Source organism: Gopherus evgoodei, chromosome 7 (genome assembly GCF_007399415.2).
Source record: "Gopherus evgoodei ecotype Sinaloan lineage chromosome 7, rGopEvg1_v1.p, whole genome shotgun sequence".
Taxonomy (NCBI): Eukaryota; Metazoa; Chordata; order Testudines; family Testudinidae; genus Gopherus; species Gopherus evgoodei.
Genome location: NC_044328.1, coordinates 98,876,477 through 98,901,120, shown reverse-complemented (window position 1 = coordinate 98,901,120; position 24,644 = coordinate 98,876,477). Strand labels below are relative to the sequence as shown.

Here is a 24,644-nt window from a genome sequence, read left to right as displayed (position 1 = left end):
CCTATGTCTGCCTCAGTTTCCCTCTGTGTACAAGGGGGCTATGTAGACTCACCCACTCTGAGATCTTGTGCTGGGCATTGGTGGGGTTTTGCAAAGACTTGGGTTGTTGCTGAAGTCTGTCTCCATCTGTCTATCCAGGAGCTGCAGCCGCAGGCAGCTGATATGGAGCCAGCTAAGTGAGTATTGACCACATACCTTGGAGCCTCCAGTCAAGATGCATGTTCCATTTAAGCTGCATGTAAGAGACAAGAGGTCACTGTCCCGCCCTGCTCAGCACGGGCGAGGCCTTAGCTGGGTGTTGTGTCCATGCTGGACCCCGCACTGTATGAAAGAGGTGAACAAACTGGAGAGAGTCTGGAGGAGAGCAACAAAAACGATCCGAGGTTTAGAAAGCCTGAGCTGTTGGGCACGTTCAGTCTAGGGAAGAGATGGCTGAGGGGGGGACCTGATAAGAGCCCTCAGTATGTTAATGGCTTGTACAGTGAAGCCGGAGATCAGTTGTTCTGCAGCACACAAAGGAACCGGCTTCACTTGCAGCAAAGGAGAGTTATATTAGCCATTAGGACAAACATTCTAACCCTGAGAACAGTTAAGATGGGAACAGGTTACCTAGGGAGATGGAGGAATCGCCATGATTGGAGGGTTCTGAGAACGGGCTGGACAAACATCTGTCAGGGATGCTCTGGGTTTACTTGGCCCTGCCTCGGTGCAGGCCACTGGACTAGATATCTCTCGAGGTCCCTCCCAGCCCTACACTTCTGATTTTATGCCCAGTTCCTACATACCCCCATCCCTGTCCCTGTCCTGTCTTGGAAAGACCGAAGGCAGCTTGAAGCCTCCTTTATACCCATATCTAGGTGTCAGGACAGTTTCAGGGTTGCTCAACCTCTGACTTACAGCTAGAGCACAGTGCGCTCTGGCCACCGGCCGAAGCTGCCTCCTAGGACAGCAGAGAACAGCCAGAGCGCAGTGCGCTGCAACCGCATCCCTGATCCGCCTCCCATGGCCCTGGGGGGGAGAGGGACAGACAACAGCCAGGGCGCAGCGCGCTCCAATCGCATCCCTGATCCGCCTCCCATGACCCTGGGGGGGTGAGGGGCAGAGAAGAGCCAGAACGCAGCGCGCTCCAATCGCATCCCTGATCCGCCTCCCATGGCCCTGGGGGGGAGAGGGACAGACAACAGCCAGGGCGCAGCGCGCTCCAATCGCATCCCTGATCCGCCTCCCATGGCCCTGGGGGGGAGAGGGGCAGACAACAGCCAGGGCGCAAGGCGCTCCAATCGCATCCCTGATCCGCCTCCCATGGCCCCGGGGGGAGGGGCACAGAACAGCCAGAGCGCAGAGCGCTGCAATCGCATCCCTGCTCCGCCTCCCATGGCCCTGGGGGCGCAAAGAACCGCTAGAGCGCAGAGCCACAAGCCCTCTGCTGAAAACAGGACCAGTGCAGGGCCCTTATGCCAGCTCCCCCCCAGCTACAGGAGGGAATCCCAGGAGGCAGTCTCCACCTCACAGTGTACGAAGGGGCCTTAGTGCCCCAGAGGTGTGAGGGGGACTGCACTTGAATACATGGGGATGTGGTGTGCTCTAAAAGCCCCCTGAACCCTTGGAGTGGCTCTGCAGGGGGAGCGCCAATGGAGGGCTGTAGGCAGCTAGGCCCCTGGCCTGTGGGCAGAGGGGGGCATGCAGCTCAAAGATCCAACAGGGGAGCAGGCCAGCAGTTCTGGCCCAGATGGATCCTGGTCCTAACTCCAGTCATTTCAGCCAGGTCCAGGGCTCTGGCATGACAAGACCTCTGGGGCTCAGATTCCCCCCTGCCAGTGCTCTCTGTGATCCCAGGTTGCCCAGAGACCGTGGCGTGGAGCAGGTGGAAGGAGCAGGTGCAGGGGCCAAGCCTGGCCCTGCTGGGCAGCAGGATCTACAGCAGACCTGGGAAGAGCTGGAGTTGCTGAAGGAGAAGTTCAGCAGGTGAGGGATCCCCAAGCCCGACCTTTGGGTGGGTGGGGCCTCCTCACAGCCATGCACCCAGGAGGTGGAGTCTATTACAGCCCTACCCCATCGTGGGTTGAGTCTGCTCTCATAGCCACACCCACCAGGAGGCAGAGTCTAGTATAGCCCTTCTCCCCTTGGGGCAGATCCTGCTCTCCAGTTCACTCACTTGGCAGTTGAGTCTGTTAGAGCTCCACCCCTCTTGGAGGCATCAAGTCTATTCTCAAAATGACACCTCCGTGGAGGTCCCCCTCCCTGCTGCAGGTACAAAAAGCTCTGATTGGTGGAGCTGGGTTACCAGTAGCACCTCCTGCCATTGCACAGGTCTGAGTCCCTCCCTCGTTTCTCCCTGAGGTTCATGTTTCTTGTTTCCCTAGGCCCTTCTGGGCACCGTCCAACCCACATGGCATGGCTCCCCTTGGCCTCGGCTGCACTGCCAGCAACACAGGAGCCTGTAAGAGACGAGCCCCCATTATCAATAATTATGTCTATACTGAGAGAAGGTAGAGATTGGGAATGTATCCCACTGTCTCCACCAATCACACACTGAGTCACATGGGTTCTTAGTTTGTATGCTTCTCTGTCGGGCACGCAGCAAAACAGGGTCCTGAGATCGATCTTGCAAGCTAAGCAGAATTATGTCTCACTAATACTTGGATGGGGAACCTCCAGAGAAAATCCACAGTGGGGACTCAGTATAGGGTGCTTTCCCCTCACAATCAGCACTGACCCCATACCCCAGCACAGTGCCACCCAAAGCGGGCTGCATCTTAGTGTTGGGCAAGAGATCATTATATGAACAGCTCCCGTGCTCTCCCACCCAGAGGCGGGTGCATCTTAGCACTGGATGAGGGATCCCTGTATGAACAGCCCTCACATCTCATCTCAGCACCAGGTGAAAGATCCCTGCATCTGTAGAGGTTTTCAAGACAGTCTCAATCTCTTGTCTGTTTCCCCCCAGGCTGCAGGAGGACTATTCCAACACCCAATGCACCAACCAGCTGCTGGAGGAGAAACTTCACCTCATTGTAAGGGCAGTTTCATTGCTGGTGGGGAGCAGTCCCATTTTTGGGCTTACAGACCCCACATTGAAAGGGAGCAACCCCATGGCCAGATCCATGCACCCTGGAGACCCAGCTGCCCAGACAGGGAACAACCCACTACCTCATTCAATGTAGGCTCTTACTCTGGGCCCATCACCGTGGTATCTGAGCCTCTAACAGATGCGCTGTCCATACATTAAGAGCACTCCCGAGGGAGTCCGATTTTTCCACTCCACAATCCCTCCCATAGTTATGATGAGACATTAAGCCAAGTCTCTCTCCCCCACCCCCCCTTGGGGTAATCAGCTGCCCTGACAATTTGCACAGAGGTTTGGATATTAACCCGGGTATCCCCGCCAAAGCCCAAACCACTTCATGGCCCTAAATTGCTCCCTGCCTGGCAGTTTCAATCAGACACGGGATCATCCCACATGTCATATGTTCAAATGCTGTCCAATTTCATTGTGCAGATGTTAAACAGCTCCCATACCCCACCCGAGAGGTGGCTGCATCTCAGCGCTGGGGAACCAGGAGTCCCGACTCCCAGCCTCCCTCAAGCACTAGGCCATTCTTCCCCTGATCATCTCATCTTGCTGTCCTGAGCCCTTTGCTGTCTCCCTCCCCCCGCAGGCTCAGAACATGGCAGCTGAGAAACAAACCCTGAACCAGCACATTACTGAGCTGCTCGAGAGGCTTATTAGTGCCCAGAACACCATCTGCACGCTGGAGAGACTCAACGTGAGCTCAGGGGTGGGGGAGGTGGGCGGCCTGGGGAGCACAGACTGGGGGAGCACGGGGAGGGTTCCTGGCAGTGGGGGTGGCATGTGGGCTATGGTGGGGGGGAGGCAGGCAGAAGTGGTGCTGGGAAGGAGTGGGAAATGCTTCCAGCTGTGGAGTCAAAAATCCAGTACCAAGGAAATGTTGCTAGATTCCGGATCCAGTGGCAGCCTCGCATTTTTAGAGCCAAACAGGTGAGGAATTAGTGCCATGTATCCCTGCAAAGCTGGGAGTCAGCTTTCTAACAGCACAGAGAGACCAGGTCTAACCCCCATGATTTCAGAGCTAGAGAGCCTCAATCTGGCTCAGCCCTAGCACTTTGCGACCCTTTCAAATGTCTGTGGCCTGAGGGAAATAAGCTCAAAGGTAATGAGAATGATATGACTGGGGGATCCAATAGCCTGACAACCCTCACGGCTGCACATAAAGGCCCTATGCTGCTGGAAAGCTGAAAATCCCAGCTTCCTATCAGGGCAAGTCTTGCATTATTAGCTTGAAGACTTGAGGAGATACTGCACCTTAAACAACGACCGCTACAAGCTTTAGCAGTTTTTGAGGCTGCTAAACTAACACCAGAGTTTCAGAGGTAATCAGACTAATGGGATTGATAAATCCAAGTGCTCAACAACCGTAGAGCTTGAAACAAATGCCTGACACCACTGAAAAGCTGAGGGTACCAAGCGTTCAGATATAGCACTTGCAGTTAAGGAGATATCAGGCTTTAAACCACCGCTGGTCCCAGCCACACTGGGCTGGTGTGACATCCCCTCCCTCGTCCTCGCAGATCTCGATGCTGCTGTCAGAATCAGCAGGGAAGCATCATCACATGAAGAAGGCCAATTCCACCGACAGCCTCTACTCCCTGCACATCTCTGATGTGGCGCCTCCTCCCGCCTTCATGGACAGTGCCTCCGACGCCCACACCACCACCCCCAGTCAGTCTGACTCGGCCACAGAGGCCAACAAGCCGGGCTGCAGCTCTGAGTCAGACACAGCCATGCCCAATGGAGACAGGACTCCGGTGCCCAACTACCACAGCCTCCCACCCCCAGGGCAGCTGGAAAGCCACGGGAGAATCACGGCCTTCACGCCGTGGAAGCAGCAGCGCCCTGGGGAGCTGCTGGAGCACATCAACTCAACAGAAAGTGAGTGCAGTGCGGAGGAAGGGGCCCAGGTCCATGCCCTCCCCATGCCACACTTCCTCTACCTGAGGCAGGAGGCGCTGGTGGCTCCCTCGGTGCCCACCCTGCCGCCCACTGATGCCCTGCGCCCTCCGTCCCCGCAGGGCCTGCTGCTTGGTGGGCGGCTGGAGCTAGTGCCGGTGCCAGAGCTCAGCAGCACTGACAGCTCCGATGGGGATGAGGCCTGGAGCCAGGGTCTAGGGGAGAAGGAGCCAGGGGTGTCTCTGGATTACCAGTCAGCTCAGAAGATCCTGGATAGCCTGCTAAGGCAGCACCAACACCTGGAGAAGGAGCCAGCGAAGGCGAGTGGAGGGGGCTATCGGGACAGGAGCGAAATGGGCCAGGCCAAGGGGCACCAGCGCCGGATCCGCTACTACTGGGACTTCCAGAGCCCAGGCAAGGAGCAGCCCCTGCTGTACCGGCCCCAGCATGGAGGAGTGTCCCTTCCCCAGGCCAAGGGCGAGAAGGTCTTGCAAAGAGAGCAGGAGTGTGGGGATGGGGTGATGGACTCCACGCTGCTTTAAGGGGGCCCTTAGGTAGATGAGACCCCTACCCCACAGCCACTTAACTGTCTACCCCCTGCTGCCCTTTACCACTTCACTGTCTACCCCTCACCACAGCAAGGAGCCCAGGGGATCAGGGTGCACCACTGAGCATAGGGAACTGTAGTCTGGGTTTGCTACAGACTGCCTGGGGGACAAACAGAACCAGAGAGAGGGGTTGGGGGGGACACGTTGACCCAGAGAGATCTGTGGGGAGAGGACAGACAGACAGACAGGCCACAGAAATGAGAGGAAACAGCTAGAGAAAGAGATCCAGAGGGTTGGGTTGGAGGATGGACAGACAGAACCAAAAATGGTGTGGGAAGGGGGTGGAGACAGATAGACAAACCCAAATAGAAAGGAGGGAGATCCCACAGCTCCATATGGGGCCAGAAGCACCAATCCTGGGCTGACCCCTATGGCTCCACCCCACCCTGCTGCTCTCCCCACCAGTGCCACCTGTATATATTTGCATTTACCTTGCTAACTGTGATCTGCTCCGCCCCCACTTCCCCAACCCCCTGTACACTGGCGCCTGGACTGAGCCGCCAGCATGATCCGAGCCCTTTTAATTAGCATTTCAGACACCAACGTTAAAGGAATAAACTCCTCAGGCCAACGGGTGTTTGATTTCAGCCTGCGGAGCTGGGCCAGCACATGCGGAAGAGTCACCCGGCGCTGAGATGAAGCCGTCTCTGGGGTGGGACACAGGGCTGTTTATAGAGAGATTCCCTCAGCTATGGCTGAGATACAGGTTCTATCCCCAGCTCTGGGAGGGGTGTGGAGTCTAGTGGGTTGGGGGGGGAGGCTGGGAGCCAGGATGCCTGGGTTCCATTTGTCCATCTGAAAGAGGAGCTCTATCTATCTGCCAGTCTCCCTGCTCTAACCATCCAATGTCTCCCTTCCCAGAGCCAGGGATAGAACTCAGGAGTCCAGCCCCAACTCCCTGCTCTAGCCAACATGGTCCACTTCTTCCCCAGGGCCACATGTAGGACCCAGAGTCCTGACACCCAGCACCCGCCCCCCCTAACTTGACCCCACACCCTTCTCAGAGCTGAGTCTAGAACCTAGGAGCCCTGTCTCCTCTTGAGAAGCTCTCACCTCACCCATGCCCTTCCTAATGGAGGTGAGGAATGGAACCACCAACCGCCCTTCCATCTGTTTCCTGATTCCCCTTTATGGAACATTGGCTTTATGGGCCTGTTCCTGGTGTCCAAAGGTTATCCCTCAGTGCCATGAATTGGGAGTATTGCATAGGGAGGGAGATAAGGCAGCTAGGCCAGATCTGGGAGCTAATGAGTAACCCCATGAGCCCTGGTGATAGGATCAGAGGCACTGAGGCATTGGCTGATCCAGAAGGTGTGGGGCCCCATCTGCTGCTATAAAGGGCCCATCACACCCACCTCACCCCCAGGAAAAGGCTGGAGCCCTTGGCAGGCTGTGGGATGAGCTGGCTGAAGATCCTAGGGGCCGTGATCGTGGGGGCCCTGCTGCTGACGGTTGGAATTCTGTTGGGCCACTTTGCTATCCCCAAAGGGGGGAATGGCCCGAGGGCGCCCAGCTGGGTGCAGACCGTGGGCCGGGATCTGAATGAATCCCTGCTGCAGAGCTTCATGGATCAGGTGGACAGCGGGAAGATCCGGGAGAATCTGAAGTAAGGAGGGGAGGAGAGATGGAAAAGCCCCATTGAATTCACCCACATTCAGGAGATCCAGGACTCCTGGGCTCTGCAAGGCAGGATCATCCCTTACAGCCTATTCCCTCACAAGGGGACGGGATCATCCCTACAATCTCTCCCCTCTCTCCCTCCACCTTGGGACAGAATAGCCTCCTCTCAACCTGTGGCCAGATAGGAACCAGTGCTCCACTGAGGGAGGGGCCCTGTATCCCAAGCTTGTAGCCCCAGTTCTGGGAGAAGTGTGGTGTTTAGTGGCTACAGCGGGGGTGGGAGGAGGAGCTAGGACTCCTGGGTTCTATCCCCCACAAGAACCTGCAGTCCTGGGGGAGCTGTGATCTCAGGCACTCCCCTGTACCCCCTCACCAGGGCCCTGGCCTCCCAGCCGCACATGGCTACAACGAAGGGGGATGAGGAGCTTGTGAAGCTGCTGCTGAGGCGCTGGCAGGACCCACAGGTCGGTCTGGACAGTGCCAGCGAGGACGTGTACGGCGCTTTCCTGTCCTTCCCTGACCCACAGAGACCCAACAGCGTGGCCGTGGGTGTGTGTGGGCAAGTGAGGGCTGGGTGTGTGTCTGCAGGGCACAGGGCTGTAGTGGTGGGATCAGGATACTGGAGGGAGAGCTGGGCAGGGGGCTGGAAGGAGTGGTGGAAGGAGGGCAGGGGAAACTGGGAGGCAGGGCAAATGGATGCAGAGGTGAGAGGGACACTGGGGCAGCTGGGCACAGAGCTTGTGGGGTGCTAGATGGGCCCTGAGACAGCTGCAGCTAGAGAAGGGACAGGCAGCATGGACTGGGGCAGGTCTAAGGGGGAGAATGGGGCAGGGGACAGGCCGGGGAGTGGAATTAAAGCAGCTGAGGACAGGAAGCTGGAGGGACAGGATTGGAAACAGACAAGGGCAGAGGGGAGCAGGGAGAGATGAGGCAGATGGGGGCAAAGGTCAGAACGGGATGTCCCACGGCAGGCACCCCAGAGCTGACAAGATCTGCCTCCGCCCCCAGTGGAGAACAGCAGCCAGATCTTCTCAACCCGGCGCAGCGAGAAGAACGTGACAGCAGACCAGGCCCATGCAGATGTGGTTCAGCCCTACGCTGCCTACGCCCCCCCTGGGAACCCCAGGGTATGTAGCAGGGCTGGGTATAACCCCTCGCGATCGCCTCAAGATCTCAGCTCAGGCCCTCCCCCTGCACCCAGTGGCTGTCAGCGACTTATCTTATCTCCTCTCCCAATCAGGACCATGTCCCTTCTTTTATGAGCCCATCAAGGCTGCTTGGGGATCTCTGTCCCTAGGGTGACATGCCAACCACTGCATTATCTATGGAGACAGACAATCCCTCGCCCTGCCCAGGTCCTCATGTATCTACAAACAGCTGTCACCGAGCCAACAGCCACTTATCCCCAGCCAGCCGCACAGGTTGTCACTTCACATCTCTCCAGACAAACAGCCACCCAGATAGGTCGCCCTGTCAACAGCCATGTGTCCAAAGAGACAGTCACCCCAAATGTTACCACAAGACAGCCATGTATCCCCAGAGACAAACAGTGAGCACCACACATCATCCTGCCAAACAGCCTCTATCCCCAGATATAAACAGCCACCCAGACAGGTCGCCTTGCCAACAGCCACGTGTTCATGGAGATAGTCACCCCAAATTTCACCACAAGACATCCACATATCCCCAGAGACAAACAGCGAGCACCACACAAGATGTCACTCCAACAGGTGGGGTATTCTGAATGGCTGCCCTCAGGCTGTGGTGGCAACAGCCGTGTACCCCGAGACAGACAGCTGCTCCCCATGCTGATGACCACATGGCCACGGAGCCAGGCAGACACATTGCCATGTTGACAGCCACGCAATCCCAGAGATAAACAGCAAGTACCACACGGAATTCAGGCAACAGACACATATCTCCAGACAAACAGCCACCCAGTCAGGTTGCCTTGCCAACAGCCATGTGTCCAAAGAGACAGTCATCCCAAATGTCACCACGGGACAGCCACGTATTCCGAGACAAACAGCGAGCACCACACATCATCCTGCCAACAGCCACGTACCCCCAGAGATAAACAGCTACCCCCACACCTCATCATGACAACAGCCACATATCCTGAGGGATAAACACCCCTAACACATTGCTGTGCCAACAGCCACGTATCCCTGGAGACAAACAGCCTCCCCTTGGCCCCATCACCAAGCTGACAGCCATGTACCCATGGAGATAGACAGCTGCTCTCACATCAAGGACCCAAGTGGGCCCTGTTCCCATGGCAACTTTATCCCCCCCGCCCCCAGCAGCCCCTCTGATCCTCTCTCCCACAGCGCCCTGAGGCTGACCCCTCTCTTCTCCCCTCAGGGGAGGCTGGTCTATGCCAACCAGGGCAAGCGCAGTGATTACCTGGAGCTGGTCAACATGGGCATCAACCTGAATGGCACCATCGCCATCACCCGCTACGGGGTGGCCGGCCGTGCCGACAAGGTGAGGGGTACTCAGGACCTACTGGCCACAGACACCAGGGCTTCCTCCTCATGTGGCACTGGAGAGGGGGCCTCTGGGCTCCTTTCCCCATCCCTTCCCCCTCATCCAGTTGCTCCCTCTCTGCCCCCCCATCCTAATCACCCCCATCCTTTGTCCCTCGTTTCTCATCCATCACCTCTCTCCCTGCCCCCATCCTATCATCCCCTCCCCATTCCTCCAATCCCTCCCCCCAACATCTGACTGAAGACCTCTTCCCCCCAAGTCCAATCACCCCTGTTTCCACTCCCCCAGTTCCCTTAGCCCATGCACTTCCTGCCCAAGGCCTGTCCCCCCAAAGCCTGGTCAGCCCCAGGCGGGGCACTGCACAGATGCAGGGGTGGGGGATACCAGAAGAGTGGCCCACCTCAAGGTCAGGGGCTGGATGGAACAGTCTTGGAATACCATTGCTGCACCCCTGGGCGGTGGGGGCAGGGGAAGTCCAGCTAGAAGAGGGGGAACTGAGGCAGGAATAAGAGAACAGCTCCTCACACGTATTCCAGTCTGGGACAGTGTATGTGGGGGACTTTCTGGCTGCCCTTCCCGCTCTCCCTAGCAATGGTGGTGATGGTGGAATGGATAATCTGACTGATCCTAACTCTCTAGGCAGTGAACGGGGCAGAGTTTGGTGTGGCTGGTGTGGTGGTGTATACAGACCCTGCGGATATCAATGATGGGCGGGCATCTGAGGAGGAGACCTACCCCAACTCCTGGTACCTGCCCCCCTCTGGTGTGGAGCGGGGCTCTTACAGCAGGTACTTTGGGGACCTGCTCACCCCCTACTATCCTGCCAAAGGTAACATGCCTGGGCAGGGCAGGGCTTTGACCCATGATGCCTCTTGCTGTTCCCTCCCATGAAGAGTGGGGCACCTGTCCCAACCCCCTGCTGATGAGGCCAAGAGCCTCCTTGAATTCACCCCCCCACCCTTGCTCTCATTCATCCAGCTGACACCCCATCCTCTGCCCCCCACTATATCCTGTAGTGGGGAATTCTGCAGTTTAACCAAATCCATGTGGGGAATTGCTGCCCTGAAGTGCCCCCTATTCTCTGGACTATAGGACCCCACCTGGCCTCCTACACCCCATTCACCCAAAATCCTCTCCCTCCTCAACCATCTGCACAGAACCCAAAAGTCTTGTCTCTGAGTTCTGTGGTTCTAACCATGAGACACCACTCCCCTTTCAGAGCCAGGAATAGAACCTAGGAGTCCTGACTCCCAGCCCCCTCTGCTCTAACCACTAGACTCCATTCCTCTCTCAGAGCTGGGATAGAACCCAGGAGTCCTGACTCCCCAGGCCCTCTGGTTCTCCTTATGTTGAATCACCATCTGGGGTATTTCCCCTCCCCATCAGATCCAAGTCTGGCTTACCCACCATCTTTGCAGCAAATGACCCCCCTATCCAAAACAGGGTACTGGGAAAAGGGGGAAAAATGAGCCTCCTTCTGATTCATCTGCCTCTCCCTCATAGAATTCACCTACAGAATCAAGGAGTCAGAGATCCAGGGGATTCCGCCGATCCCAACCCAGCCAATTGGTTTTGAAGACGCCCAGACGCTAATCTGGTGGGTGACTAATTAGGTGGAGCTAGGGCAAAGGAGCTGTGAAATCTAGGGGCTGAACCCACCTCACAATGCATTTCAGTGCCCTACTACCCATTAGACTCACAATCATCTTCCCTGGCCTTGGCATTGTCCTGCAGCAGGACACAGCTGGTGAGAATGGCTGCTGGCTGGTGCACTGGACTGGGACTCAAGACCCTTGGGTTCTATTCCCGGCTCAGCCACTAGCCTTCTAGGTGACCTTGGACAAGACACTTCCCCCCTCTTTGTGCCTCAGTTTCCCCATCTCTAGAATGGAGATAATGGCATTGACTGAAAAGCACTAGGTAAGAGCTAGGGAATATTACTAATCATGAAATAGTTTGAAAGGGGGATACACATGTGCACCATCAGCTTTAGCCACTAGGTGGCGACAACAGCTCAGGCCCCAAGTCGATTTGTTAAAAACACAATCATTATTAAATGCAGGGAAAGAGTGCAAAAAAATTAAATGCAGCCAGACCACCGCCCCTCCCCTTCCGATTCTAGTACTGATGCACTACTGTGGTCAGGAAATTCACCTGAACTGAATTACTTCGATCGTCAGCAATTTGGGGCAAGGACCCCAACCCAGAGGCGGCTGCATCTCAGCCCCAGGCAAGAGATCCCGGTATAAATGGCCCCCGCGCCATACCCCAGAAACGGCTGCATCTCAGTAGTGGGGAGAAATCCCTGCATACCTGAAGCGTCTGAGCGCTACCACAATAAGATCATATATAACCCCCAAGGCAACGGGAAATGCCTCATTCTCTCACAGTCCGACTACACCATTGTACACCCACAGTATTGTACATGCCATAGCCGCTCCATAGAGGGCCATGTAGATTTCATGAGAAGTGGATTGAACAGCCTAATAACACATATTTCATACCACAACACAGGTTTACAGTGTAATGTATACATGAAGGGGTGAGGTTCAATGGGGAGAGCAGGAGGAGCTGGAAGTCAGCACTCTGGGTTCTCTTTCCAGCTCTGGGGGGGAGTGGGGGTCTAGTGGTCAGAACAGCAGACCGGAGAGCCACGGTTAGACTGTGGTGGAGGGTAGGCTGGGAGTAAGGATTCCTAGGTCTGTCCCCAGATCTGGGAAGGGCATAGGGCCCAGTGCCTTGGGGGAGAGGGGGCTGGGAGTCAGGATTCCTGGGTTCTTTTCCCAGGTCTGACTCCCTGCATGCCCCTTGGACCACTCACTTCTCCACCTTGTGCCTCGGTTTCTCCATCTATAAAATAAAGACTCCCACCATGCACCTCCTGGGGAGTGTGGGGGTCCCCAGTGTTTGATCTGTTCATGGGTATAAAGTACTTGGAGTGTCCCGGGGGAAAGATGCTGCGAATAAACAAAGGAATGTTATTATCAGGAGTGGGAATACAGCCTTCGTGGCCAGGGCAGAGCTGCTGAGGAGACTGACAGAGGAGGCTTGGTGGTTTTGTGGGGCAGCAGAGGTTTGGGGCGGGGCAGAGACTCTAATAACCCCATATATCTCTGGTTCTATGTCTTCTAGTAACCTGTCTGGCCCTGTGGCACCCGCGTCCTGGCAGGGCTCTCTGGGCTGCTCCTACCATGTGGGGCCAGGATTCCGCACAGGGGGGCTGTTTCCCAACACCAGGTATGGATGGATACACTTGGTCCAGGATTGCATCCCACCCCCACTTCTCCCACCAAAAGTCACCTGGGAATTTCGACTTCCCCCTCCTTCCCCAACACTCCCTGTGCTGATCCAGCCCCCCAGACCCTGCACTCCCTAGTGGTGTGTTCCCAGCAGACACAGAGAAGTTAGATCAAATCATACAGTCCACTACTTTAGGTCTCAGGAGTCAGAACAAGAACTCAAACTCAGAGAGAGACAAAGCAGGCTGCTCCTAAAGCCCAGAGGCACAGCTCACCCACCTTATGCCAGGCTGGCTTTCTGCAGACTGACTGCTGGTAGGCCCAGATCCACGCGTCACTGCTGAGCCCCCTGCCTGCAAGCAGGACGAGAAAAATCCCTGTGAATTTAAAGTTATCACAATCTGAACAGGTTTGAAGACACCACATCAAGACCCTAGCTGACCTCAAATCCCCTCTTCTCCACTCCCCTTGCACTGACTCCAACTTCCTCCTGCACCAGCTCCCCTCTCCAGACCCCGCCAACTGCACCAACTCGCCCCAGACCCCACTGCATTGATATCAGTTTCCCCTCCCTGACCCCCATTGCAATGACCCTGACCCCCCAACCTCCCCTAGGCTCTTCCCATGCTGGCCCCAATTCCCCCATTCCCTGTTCCGCTCTCTAGCCCCCATCATGTCAACCCCCAACTGCACTGACCCTGACACACACATCCCAACCCCCACTGGGCTGACCCCAGCTCCTCCCGCTCTCCCTACAGCGACGTCCAGGTAAACGTCCACAACCAGAGAGTCATCAGGAACTCTTCCAACGTGATGGGCTTCATCCGGGGCAGCGAGGAACCTGGTGAGTGTCCCTCACCCCAAACAACCACCAAGCACCCCCACACCTACCACCACTCCCACCCGCCCAAATCCCATTTCCCCAGCCCCCTCTCTCCCACCCCACAAGCCAGGAGTGTCCTCCACCCTGCCCCATTCATCATACTAGGATCCACCTCTCTCTCCACGCCCATTCCCCCAACCTCTCATTCTCTCCTCCCTCCATGCCCTGGAGCACCCCTCAGTGGGCTCCTCTTCCCACCATGCTCAAGAGTGCTCCCCAGTGACCCTCAGCCCCACCTTACTGAGCTCCCCACCCCACTCCAACACTGCTCCTTTACCATCTGGGCTCACAGCCAGCAAGCTCCCCCCACCACACTCCATCCTGAGCAGTCCTCCCCACACCCGTGCACTCCCTCCCACACCCCGATCAGCAGCAGGGCTCCGTCTCTCTCCTCGCCCCTCCAGACAGGTACGTCCTGTACGGCAATCACCGGGACAGCTGGGTGCATGGAGCCATCGACCCGAGCAGTGGGACGGCTGTCATGCTGGAGATCACCCGCGTGCTGGGCAAGATGCTGAAAGAAGGTATGAGGGACTGGGTGGGTGCACAGGGTGCAACTATTCCCAGTGCACAGCTAGGGAAACTGAGGCACAGAGTGGACTTGCCCTCGAGGTCAGCCAGCACATCAGTGGCAGAACCCAAGAGTCCTGACTCCCAGAACTGCCCTGCTCTAACCATTATGTCTGACTCTCCAAGGTGTATGTTTCTCCACAGGGAAGTGGCGCCCCAGAAGGTCCATTATCTTTGGCAGTTGGGGGGCTGAGGAGTTTGGTCTGATCGGCTCCACTGAGTACACGGAGGTAAAAACCCAAGAGAGAGGAGGATTGACGGCGGCTCCTCTTTGGAGGGACTAAGATGGGAGGGTGGGTGGACGTGGCTGCTGCCCCCTTCTGAATCCAAGCAGACTTGCACCCAGGCATGTCCTGAATGTTCTGTAGCTGATCAGGATAGTTACAATGGGACTGTAACTCTTGGGAACCCTTCTCTCTGCACCAGACCCATGGGCCCAGCCAGCCCAGATCAGACCCATGCAGCTCACCCGGTCCCATTGCACTAACTGCTGGGTCTCTCCCCTTGCTCAGGAATTCTACAGCAAACTGCGGGAGCGGAGTGTGGCCTATATCAACGTGGACATCTCCGTCTTCGGTAAGCGTCCGTCTGTCCTGCCTTCCCTCCTCCGCTCTTGCTGCACCATCCCCTTCTCTGCGTTGTGCGGAAGGGCCGCGACACTGGGCTCAAGCGGGCCGGGGTATTTGTGAGGAGGAAGGGAGGAAAGGGGGCGCGCGTGCGAGAGTGCACATGCAATCAGACGGGCACAAGGGCAAGAGCCAGCATGCAACTGAATACGTGTCCGAGAGGGTGTGCAAGAGGACACGTGCCAGAGGGTGCAACTGAACAGCCATGAAAAGCAGAGCATGTGTGCAACTGACACAAGCGCAAATGAGAGCACGCATGCAAGAGCATGCAGTTGGACATGTGGCCACAAGCATGCGACTCAATGCAAGTGCCAGACCATGCAATCAGTCAGTGCCAGCGTAAACAAATGAGAGCCAAGAGCACCCACTAGTGCAAGTGTGCAAAGGTGCTCACAAGAGGGCACTCTCCCCCCAAACGTAAGCGGGTGGCCGAGAGTGCAGGGGATGCTGGTCTGGCTGTGCTGTGGGCCAGCTGGTGCCCCAGAGCCCCGGGGAGCGGCAGGTCGCCCTGTATGATCCAGCACAGCCCCTAACATTGCCTCACCCGTGCTTTCCACAGCCAACGCCACCCTGAGAGCCCAGGGGACGCCACCTGCCCAGAGCGTCATCTTTGCAGCTGCCAAGCAGGTACCAGGGTGAACCTGTGGTGGGGAAGGTGTGTGTGTCCATCCCCTCTCCTACTGCAGGGGAGCCTGACTCATGTGCACCTTTTCTAGGTCCAAAACCCGGCCAGCTCCTCCGTGTCGGTCTATGACAACTGGAGAAACCACTTCAACCGCATCAGCCCCAGCTATGGCGTAATTCCCAAGTGAGTCCCCAAGTCAGTGGTATCCACCATCCAGCCCTCCCGCCCCCAACTCCAAGGGTGGATTATAGAGAGGGAGGGAGGGACAGAAAAGGGGCCAAGAACTTCTCCTCCCCACCTCTTTCTGTGGCTCAGATTGAAGAGAAAGCTTCATTGTTGGAGGAGTAACAGATGTGGAGGCGATACTGGGCTGGATGGGCCCTCTGTTCTGATCCATGGCAGCAGATAATGAGCAAAACAGGCCCATTGGTCTGATCTGGGGTGGCAGGGAGGGAGAATACCAGGAGCCTGAGCAACTCTGAACCATGACCCCAGCCATAGAACATACCAAAGAACGGGGGCTTGGGGATCTAGCCCCACAGGCAGGGGCCACATCAGCACAGCAGGAGATGGCAAACTCTGCTCTCCACCCAGGGATGTTTCCCCTTCCCACCCCTCCCCGGCCCTGAGTCACTCACCCCTCTCCATCTCCCACACAGCTTAGGGTCCCTGGGTGCCGGGAGCGACTATGCCTCCTTCATCCATTACCTGGGCATCACCTCCATGGACATCGCCTACACCTATGACAGGGTAAGGTCACCTGCTGCTCTGGGATGAGCCTGCCTGAGTCACCTCCTCCTGACAGACACGGCCTCAATCCCAGATCCCTGCCCACATGGGGCATTTATTGGGCGCTGGAAAAGAGGCAGGGGGAATGCAGCACTGGGCTATCTTGCTGCTATCCTCTGCTCAGTAGGCGGCACTGTCCCTCACAGTGCTGACCCCAGTGTGAGGCCAGGGAGCAGGGCAGGTGAGTCAAGGGGAGGGTTTGCTGGGGATCTCAGCACACTAGGGGAAAGAGGGGGCCTTGGGATCTGTGCCCCTTTTGTTTTCAGCTGCTTTACCCCTTCCCTCCCTTAGAACAAGACATCTGCTCGGATCTACCCCGCCTACCACACGGCCTTCGATACCTTCGACTATGCTGACAGGTTCATTGACCCAGGTAAAGGGGGCATGGCATTCACTCTGGGCAGGCATAGGGACCCAGGTAGTGCTGGGGGAGGTTTAGGATGCATCTAATCCCTTTATCCCCACAGGGTTCACCAGCCACCAGGCTGTAGCCCGGACAGTCGGCAATGTGCTGCTGCGGCTGGCCGACAGCCTCATCCTCCCCCTCAACGTGAGCGACTATGGAGAGAAGCTGGATGAGCTGTACAGCGCAGCTGCCCAGGGGGACTTCCTGGCCAACCTCAATGCCAACAATCTCTCTCTCGGTGCGGGCGGGACTCCTGGGTGCTATCCCCAACAATCTCTCTCTCAGGGCGGGCGGGACTCCTGGGTGCTATCCCCAACAATCTCTCTCTCAGGGCGGGCGGGACTCCTGGGTGCTATCCCCAACAATCTCTCTCTCGCTGTGCTGCAAGATGGGGGGGCTCAGCAAGAGGTGCTCTCCCCTCTCAGTCAATGCTAACCCCTGCCCTAGGGGGTCCATAGCCTGGCTTCTCTGGAGAGCCCAGATTAGTGTGGGGAAGGTGCTGGGACCATAGGGCGTTGGGGCTGCAGACCTGCTTCCTTACACTTGGTCCTGCCTGCCTTTCAGACCCTTTGAAGGCTGCGATTGGTCGGTTCAAATCAGTGGCTGCTGACTTCAACCAGCGGATAACGAAGCTGAAGGAGGAGTCTCCCAGGTGAGACCTGTCCCTGACTCCATGTGCAATTGCACTGGTGGGTGTCCATGCCTGCCTCCATACAACAGCGTGGGTGCACAGCCTGGAGGCACGGTCCTGCAGGGAGTGGTCACACGTATTAGCATGTTTACATACACATGCTTGTGCAAACATGCCACCTGTGGGGGTTGGGGAGTCTCCCCTATCTACAAAGAGCATGTGAACCTTGGACCCATAGAAGAAGGGGTCTGTTGTCCTTAGTGGAGACCCCTCTGGCAATGGTACTTGGATGGGGATCTCCTCCAGTCCTCTAGAGAGGGAAAGGTTGGGACAAGGTCACAGGCCTGGAGAGCAGTAGGCAAGGCTGGATGAGATGATGGCGCCCCCCACAGGGCATCTGATGTAAGGGGGTCCCTAATCATATTCTGGTCTCTGCTTCCCACCCACCCCAGTCCTCTCCAGATCCGGATGGTGAATGACCAAATTATGCTGCTGGAAAGGGCCTTCCTCAACCCTCAGGCCTTCCCCAACCAGTACTATTACAGGTAATGCCATCGAGGGGGCTGGGGAGGACACCTAGGTTCCATTCCCAAGGGCCTATCCTACCAATCCCTGGTGCATCCTGATTGAAATGTGCTGGGTGAAAGGGCCTCAGCAAGAGAATGAAGTGTAGGAGAGGCACGGGGTCTAGTGGTTAAAGAAGAGGGGTCTGGAGTGGGGATTAGGGCTTATAGCCAGGGGGCTAGGAGTTGACTCCTGGGTTTTATCCCCAGCTCTGGAAGGGGAGTGGTGTCGAGTGGTTCAGGCCTGGGGGCGGGCTGACATTCAGGACACCTGGGATCTATTCCCAGCTCTGCTGTTGACTCCCTGCTTAACCCTGGGGAAGCCCCTCCACCTCTCCATGCCTCAGTTTCTCCCTGCATATCACAATGCTAACATGATACTGACCCCTCCCATTCTCTTTCCAACCCCTCAGCCACGTGATCTGGGCGTCCAAATCCTCTGACCAGGCCACCTTCCCAGGACTGGCCGACGCCTACACCAGTGCCCTAGAGACAGGGGACTGGGACCAAGTCCAGAAGCACCTCACCATCGTCGTGCATGCTGTGGAGAGCGCTGCCTCCACCTTGGAAGCCGTGGCCTAAAATCTTGGGGTCCACCCCAGTCCCACCCCGTCACTCAAAACCCAGCAGCCTACACAGCTCAACTATCCTACCCAGGGGGCAGTCCTGGCACCCCATCAATGCCAAACGCCCCCTCCGTGCCCTGTGCTGAGCTGATGGCATCCACTAGTGTGGGCATTGGGAGGAAGAGCATGACATACCCAAATCCCAGTGAACTGGGGTAACCTGCTCTCCTTGGGACCCCGACTCATTAGCCTGCACCCCACTCCCTAACCCAGTCTGGACTATTAAAGCAACAGATGACAGCAGTGGGTGCTTCTGTTTGTTCATCTGGTTGGTGGGAAGAGTGGAAGGTGAAACTCTTAATGGTGTAGGGAGGCCATCTTGGCCCGCAGGAGCTCTGCTACCACAGTGCAGTGGCTATCTTGGACCCACAGGCACTGCTGCCACCATGGGTAGGGCAGCCATGGTGCGGCCCTGGGCCTCTCTCACACCCACAATATTGCCCACCCCACGAGATCAAAACTCACGACTCTGATCCCATGGGACTGGCCCACACACCAAGGGGGTTTTGTTGCTTTAAAAGACTAGATTGCAGTTTTCAGTCTGTCAGTATTGAAACTCCTCCAGCCCATCCCCAGTGGGGGTTGGGGGACAAGTGGTGTCACCCACTCTACCAAATTTAACAGGTATGGTGATTTTGGCCCCTGCTGCCGGAGCTCTCACCCCAAAATCTGCATATCCCTTGCCCCCCCAGCCCCTTCCTCAGTTCAGCACCCCCAGCCTGAACTCTGCTCCTCCTGGGCTTCTTCAGCCCCCTCTCCCAGGCGTTGGGGCTGTAGCATGGTCCCCCTCCCTCTTCCAGGCTGGGAGGGGCAACTCCAGGGGCTCTTCACCCCTCCCTTCCCAAGCCAGATGGGGATCAATCTCAGGGTGAGGAGGGAGTGGAGCCATGCTGAGCTGCTGGGATCTTTTCTCCCTCCCTCCTGGAGGAGGACTTTGCTGGCTTCCAGCCATGTGGAGGCTGGAACTTCTCATATCATTACCAGATGGGCTCCAGAAATTCATCCTGTCACTCACACCAATACTGTGAGTTGGGAACACTGTTCATGGCACAGGGTGATTATCCTGGGCCCAGTGAGCCCTGCTACCACAGCATTGGGGCCATTAAAGGCCCCACAACCACAACACGGAGGGGGAGGGGAGGAGGTCGGGATTTCTGGGTTCTATCTCCATCTCTGGGAAGGGCATGGGGTCTTGTAATTAGCCCAATGTGGGTGCTGGGAGTCAGAGCTCCTGGGCTCTGTCTCCATCTCAGCCACTGCCTCAAATCTAAGTCCCATTCCCTCTCGGCATCTCATTTTCCTTGTCTCCAAAACAGCAATAACAATGTACCCCCACCTCTCAGCACACACAGGCCCTGCTACTGTGGCATGGCAGCCATGCTGAACCGTTTGGGCCCCACTACTAGGGGCTGCTACCTCTGAGATACAAAAATCAGGATGTCCAGATGTCACAGTCCAGGGCAACTGCGCCTATATTTCCCCTCAATAGCCCAGCAAGTGTCCCCACCCACAAGCTTTCCACTCCCCAGCTCTTTACTCTCCTGTTGGAGATCCACAGCTCTCTCCCTTCTAACCAGGAGATTTGCAAGCTGCACAGGTCCCTGCCTGCATCATGTTCTCTGCTGACATGGCACCTCTGCAGCAAAGGCACCTTGCCCAAGCCAAACCTGCTTGCTTTCTCTTTAGAGACAGTTAACACCTATCATTGCGCAGTTATGAGGTACCCCCCAGCACTTCCTAGGTAGGCCTGCATTATTCTTAAGGTAAAAAGCACTACAGAGAAAACATATTCAAAACAATACAAGAATCCACCCGCATGCTAATTTGCTTACCAGGAACCCCAAACCGAACATGGATTCTGGAAGGAACCGTTCTTCCATCCCTGCCCCACCCAAGGAGTCTCCTTGTGGTTACAAGATCATCACAGCTTTAGCTCAGAACAAGCCCTCAGTTGGCTCCGTCCTTCCAACCCTACTCTAAGGATTGGGGCCCTCCGTGCACTAGGGTCCTGTCTGTTTGCTTGATCAGGAAGAAGGCCTTGAGTCAGGTTAAAACCAGGCTATTTATCCAAGAACCCTTTCTTTGTCTGTTGGGCCCTGGAGAATCCAGTTTGATCTCGTATATGCGCAGCTCTCCAAGGGGTGTCTCCTCTGGAGATGTTACAGGCTGCCCTGGGTGAATTTCCTTAACCACCTCCTGCTGTTCTCCTATTGACCCATCCCGTGGAAATACATGCAATTCCGCAGTAACACAGATACCATCGCATTTTCAATAGATGGAGTGCAAAGATGTTAAAACGAATTCAATATGTTTGAACTTAATTCAGTAACATTCAGTCAGGACACTGCAGGAAATTGTCAGCCTGCCACACCAGGATGATCCTGAGCCCATAAAACCAGACAGCTTGCAGTGTGTACTGAGCACCTGGACAGACATCCCAGGGCAGGGACAATCCTGGGAAAACCTGGACAAGTGGCCATCACGGCTACTATGGCATGGTGGCCATCTTTGATCACATGAACTGGGCCCTGCTACCAGGGCAAGGCACCCATCTTGGGCCACACGGGTCAGGCCCTGTACCATGGCTCAGCGGCCATCTTAGGCCATACTTGTCAGGCCCAGCTACCATGGCACAGCGGCCATCTTGGCCTGCATGACTTTCACAAGACTCAATTTGCAAGGAAGCCTCTTGCCCTTGGCTTTAAGGTGCCAGACACAGCTACAGGCAGGAGCGCCAGTGGGGAGGGGGAGACCCTCCAGCCCAGCAAGCCCCACATGCTGGCACAGACTGAAAGAGCAGTCGCACATAACGAGGGCTCTGTCCCAAACCGACAGCTCTAACGTACCCTGTGGTCTCTGTCCCGAAACTACAGTGGCAGCTACCAGCCCCAGTGGAGTAGAAGCAGCCTCGTAGTGATGGCAGCTCCCAGCTTGCGGGTCCTAGGTGTCTCCCACTCTTTCCTGCAGGGATCGGGGCTGGGAAAGCCAAAGGAAGAAAAGTTAGTTCCAGCCACTTTGAAATGACACCCATCTACAGCCACCCCTGGATTTGGGTAGGCAGCCTCTTCTCTGCTCCACCCCCGATTGCTGGCCTCAGTTCCTCCTGGTCACTGCAGCACAGTAGCTATGGGTTGCCATCCCCCCTCTCACCCCTGTGGCCAGTGGCTAAGAGCGGGGGTATAATTCCCTAGCTAAGCGCTGCTAAACAGGGGCAGGCTGAGTCAATGCTGTTCAGGGAGTGGGACAGGGGCTCAGTAGGGAGCACTCTCCCATCACAATCAGTGCTGACCCCAGTTCCCCCGCTAAGGGGTGCTGTGCTGCTGACCTTAACGTGAGATTTCAAAATGAGGCTCACTGACACCTCCTGCTAACTAAACTTGCCTAGCACTTTTCCCAAGAGCTCCCACTATCTGGCCAAATTCCAACATGGCCAATTCAATTTTACCTCCGACCATACTAGTTGGTTACCGGAGTGCACTACTTCTGCTGTCCCAGCTGTTGGGTAGCGTTTCTGTGCTTTCCCTGCCCCAGAAACAGCTGAATCTCAGCACCGGGCAAGAAATCCCCATGTAAATGGCTCCCACGCCTCTCCCCAGAGGTGGCTGCCTCTCAGCATTGAGCGAGAGTGCTCTGTATAAACAGTTCCCATGCCCTGCCCCAGAGCCAGCTGCATCTCAGCACTGATGAGACAGGGAGCCCTGTATTAACGCTGCTGTGCCTATCCCAGCAGCAGCTACATCTCAGTGCCAGGCGAAGGATCACTGTATAAATAGCGGCAGCATCTTGGTGCTGAGGGATCCCTGTATAAGGAGCAACCATCGCACATTCCCCCAACTCCCCCTGACCTGAGGTTGGATAGAGATTGGTACCCAGAGCTGATAGACCCAATATCTCATTCCACCCTCCCTCCCTGCGCGGTGGCCACCAGTTATTGCATTTTAAGAGTCCTTGTCAAATTCCACCCCCCCTCTGAATCAAAACAGGAGACTCCTGGGCCCTGAGACCCTCTGGGGCACAAACCTCATCCCTCAGGTCACTCCTTCACACCATCTAATTCAAACTAGCCCCTCCCCAAAAACTCTATGTCCCCTAGTTCCATCCGGCGTCCTTAAGCAGAAAGCTTTGGAAAAATCCAGCAGGTCGAGGTCACCTTTAGCTTCTGCTGAGAAATCCTCCCCCGCAGGAGCTAGGGGACAGGATTCCAGAGCATGGGGGTGGCTTCAGGCTTGTGGGGCTGCCAGCAGAGAGAGAGAGGTTTGCAGCACCTTGGGCTTTGAGGCCATCATGCTAACAACAGCCCTCCCTCCCCCTACGGTTAATCGGGGGTATTAATCTGGCCATTTGCAGCTGGGCCAGGCGGGGAGATTTGTGATTTTATAATGCACCACCAGCTGTTCAGCCACCTGAGCACGGCAGCCATTTAATTAATGGGGATCCAGACGGGGTGAGGGAATTGTCCACCGCAGTCACTCTGTCTCTCTCTCTTTTTCTCCACACTTCCTAACCCCCCACAAGTTGGCAGTGTCTCATCCTCAGGGGCATCAGCAAATCATCATCCCACTGCCCCCCCCCCCTCAAAGGCAGTATCAGATCACTGGAGACCTGACTCCAGTCTCAGGCCTGGTACTGTTTGTGTACAATAGTGTTTAGAGACCCCCAGAGATCGGGGGTCCAGCGTGCCAGGCACTGCACAGACTCACAACTGAGACTGGGGATCCCATCATGCCAGGCGCTGTACAGACCCCAAATGAGATGGGGGTCCCATTTTACCCAGCATTGCACAAACACACAGCAAGAGACAGTCCCTTCCCCAAAGAACCTAAGCAGACAAGGGGTAGGATAATTTTCACCATTTGATGGGGAAGCCAAGGTATCGAAAGGTTACGTGATATGCCCGAGGTCACACGAAGTCTGGCAGAGCCAGGTGTCCTGACTCCCAAGGTAGTGTCCTAACCACTGCACAATACTGCCTTCAAATTCCTCTAGAGCCAGAACCCCACACCAGGGGAGTATGAATTGCTGATGTTTTGGGCTCACATGCAGGCCTCCGGGGAGGTCGATCCAGCACATGCACTCACTGGAATTGAACCCCAGTCCCAGCCCAGCCCCAGGAGACAGACACAGCAGCTTTTCAATGTGTCTTTATTGGCAGGGTCCAGAGGGAGCGTGAAGTCTCAGCAACACATACACTGGGAAGCACAAGCCCCTCTCCCCACCCATCCCACCCCTCTCCCTCCTTCCACAGGCCTCAGATCCCTGGATGTGGGCAAGGACAGCAACTAACACAAACCACCCGCTGCCATGGCTGGCTTTAGGCCAATTCCACCAATTCCCCCAAATCGGGCCCTGCGCCAGTGAGAATCTCTTCCCTGGCTAGAGGCGCCTTTTTAATTTTTACTCACCTGGCGGCGCTCCGGGTCTTCAGCAGCACTTCTGTGGTGGGTCCTTCGCTTGTTCTGGGTCTTCGGCAGTACTTTGGCAGCTGGTCCTTCAGTGCTGCTGAAGATTTGGAGCGAGTGAAGGACCCACCACCGAAGCGCTGCTGAAGACTTGGAACACCGCCCGGTGAGTACAAGCCCCACGTTTTTTTTACGTGTTTCTTTTTTTTTTTTGGTCTTCCCTGCCGGGGCCCTGTCGAAACTGTTCGAATTGGGCCCCGCACTTCCTAAAGCCGGCCCTGCCCGCTGCTCAGGCTGTGGATAGGCCCCATGTGGGTACTGTTCCTAGCTGCAGATCCCACCCCAAGAAGAAACTTTCACCTGCACCTGGTCTGAGCTACCGATGCCACCTGCCTCCCTCACTGCTGGGATCCCTCCTGGGCTCCACGCCCCACCGCACACTGCTGAGATCTCTCTTCTGGCCCCACCCACAGCCTGTGCTCCCCACACCACCTCCCCCCCAAATTGCTGGGATCCCTCCTCCATCCCCATCCCCCACCTGTGCTCCCACAAGCTTGCCTCCACCATGCTGCACCTCCCATGCTGCCGCCTCCCTCCACT

The 24,644-nt window shown here is 56.4% G+C and overlaps 1 protein-coding gene across 1 annotated transcript; it reads left to right on the top strand.

The window, feature by feature from the left end:
* The first annotated feature begins 6,974 nt into the window (after positions 1–6,974).
* On the top strand, positions 6,975–18,601 carry NAALADL1 (N-acetylated alpha-linked acidic dipeptidase like 1). The gene is made up of 19 exons (XM_030569604.1): positions 6,975–7,183; positions 7,574–7,760; positions 8,211–8,324; positions 9,562–9,684; positions 10,327–10,516; positions 11,191–11,284; positions 12,820–12,924; positions 13,685–13,770; positions 14,214–14,333; positions 14,524–14,609; positions 14,892–14,955; positions 15,565–15,632; positions 15,722–15,813; positions 16,290–16,380; positions 16,711–16,792; positions 16,887–17,063; positions 17,390–17,477; positions 17,909–18,001; positions 18,433–18,601. The coding sequence occupies exons 1-19, from the start codon at positions 6,975–6,977 to the stop codon at positions 18,599–18,601; spliced, it is 2,238 nt and encodes a 745-aa protein (XP_030425464.1).
* Positions 18,602–24,644: the final 6,043 nt, after the last annotated feature.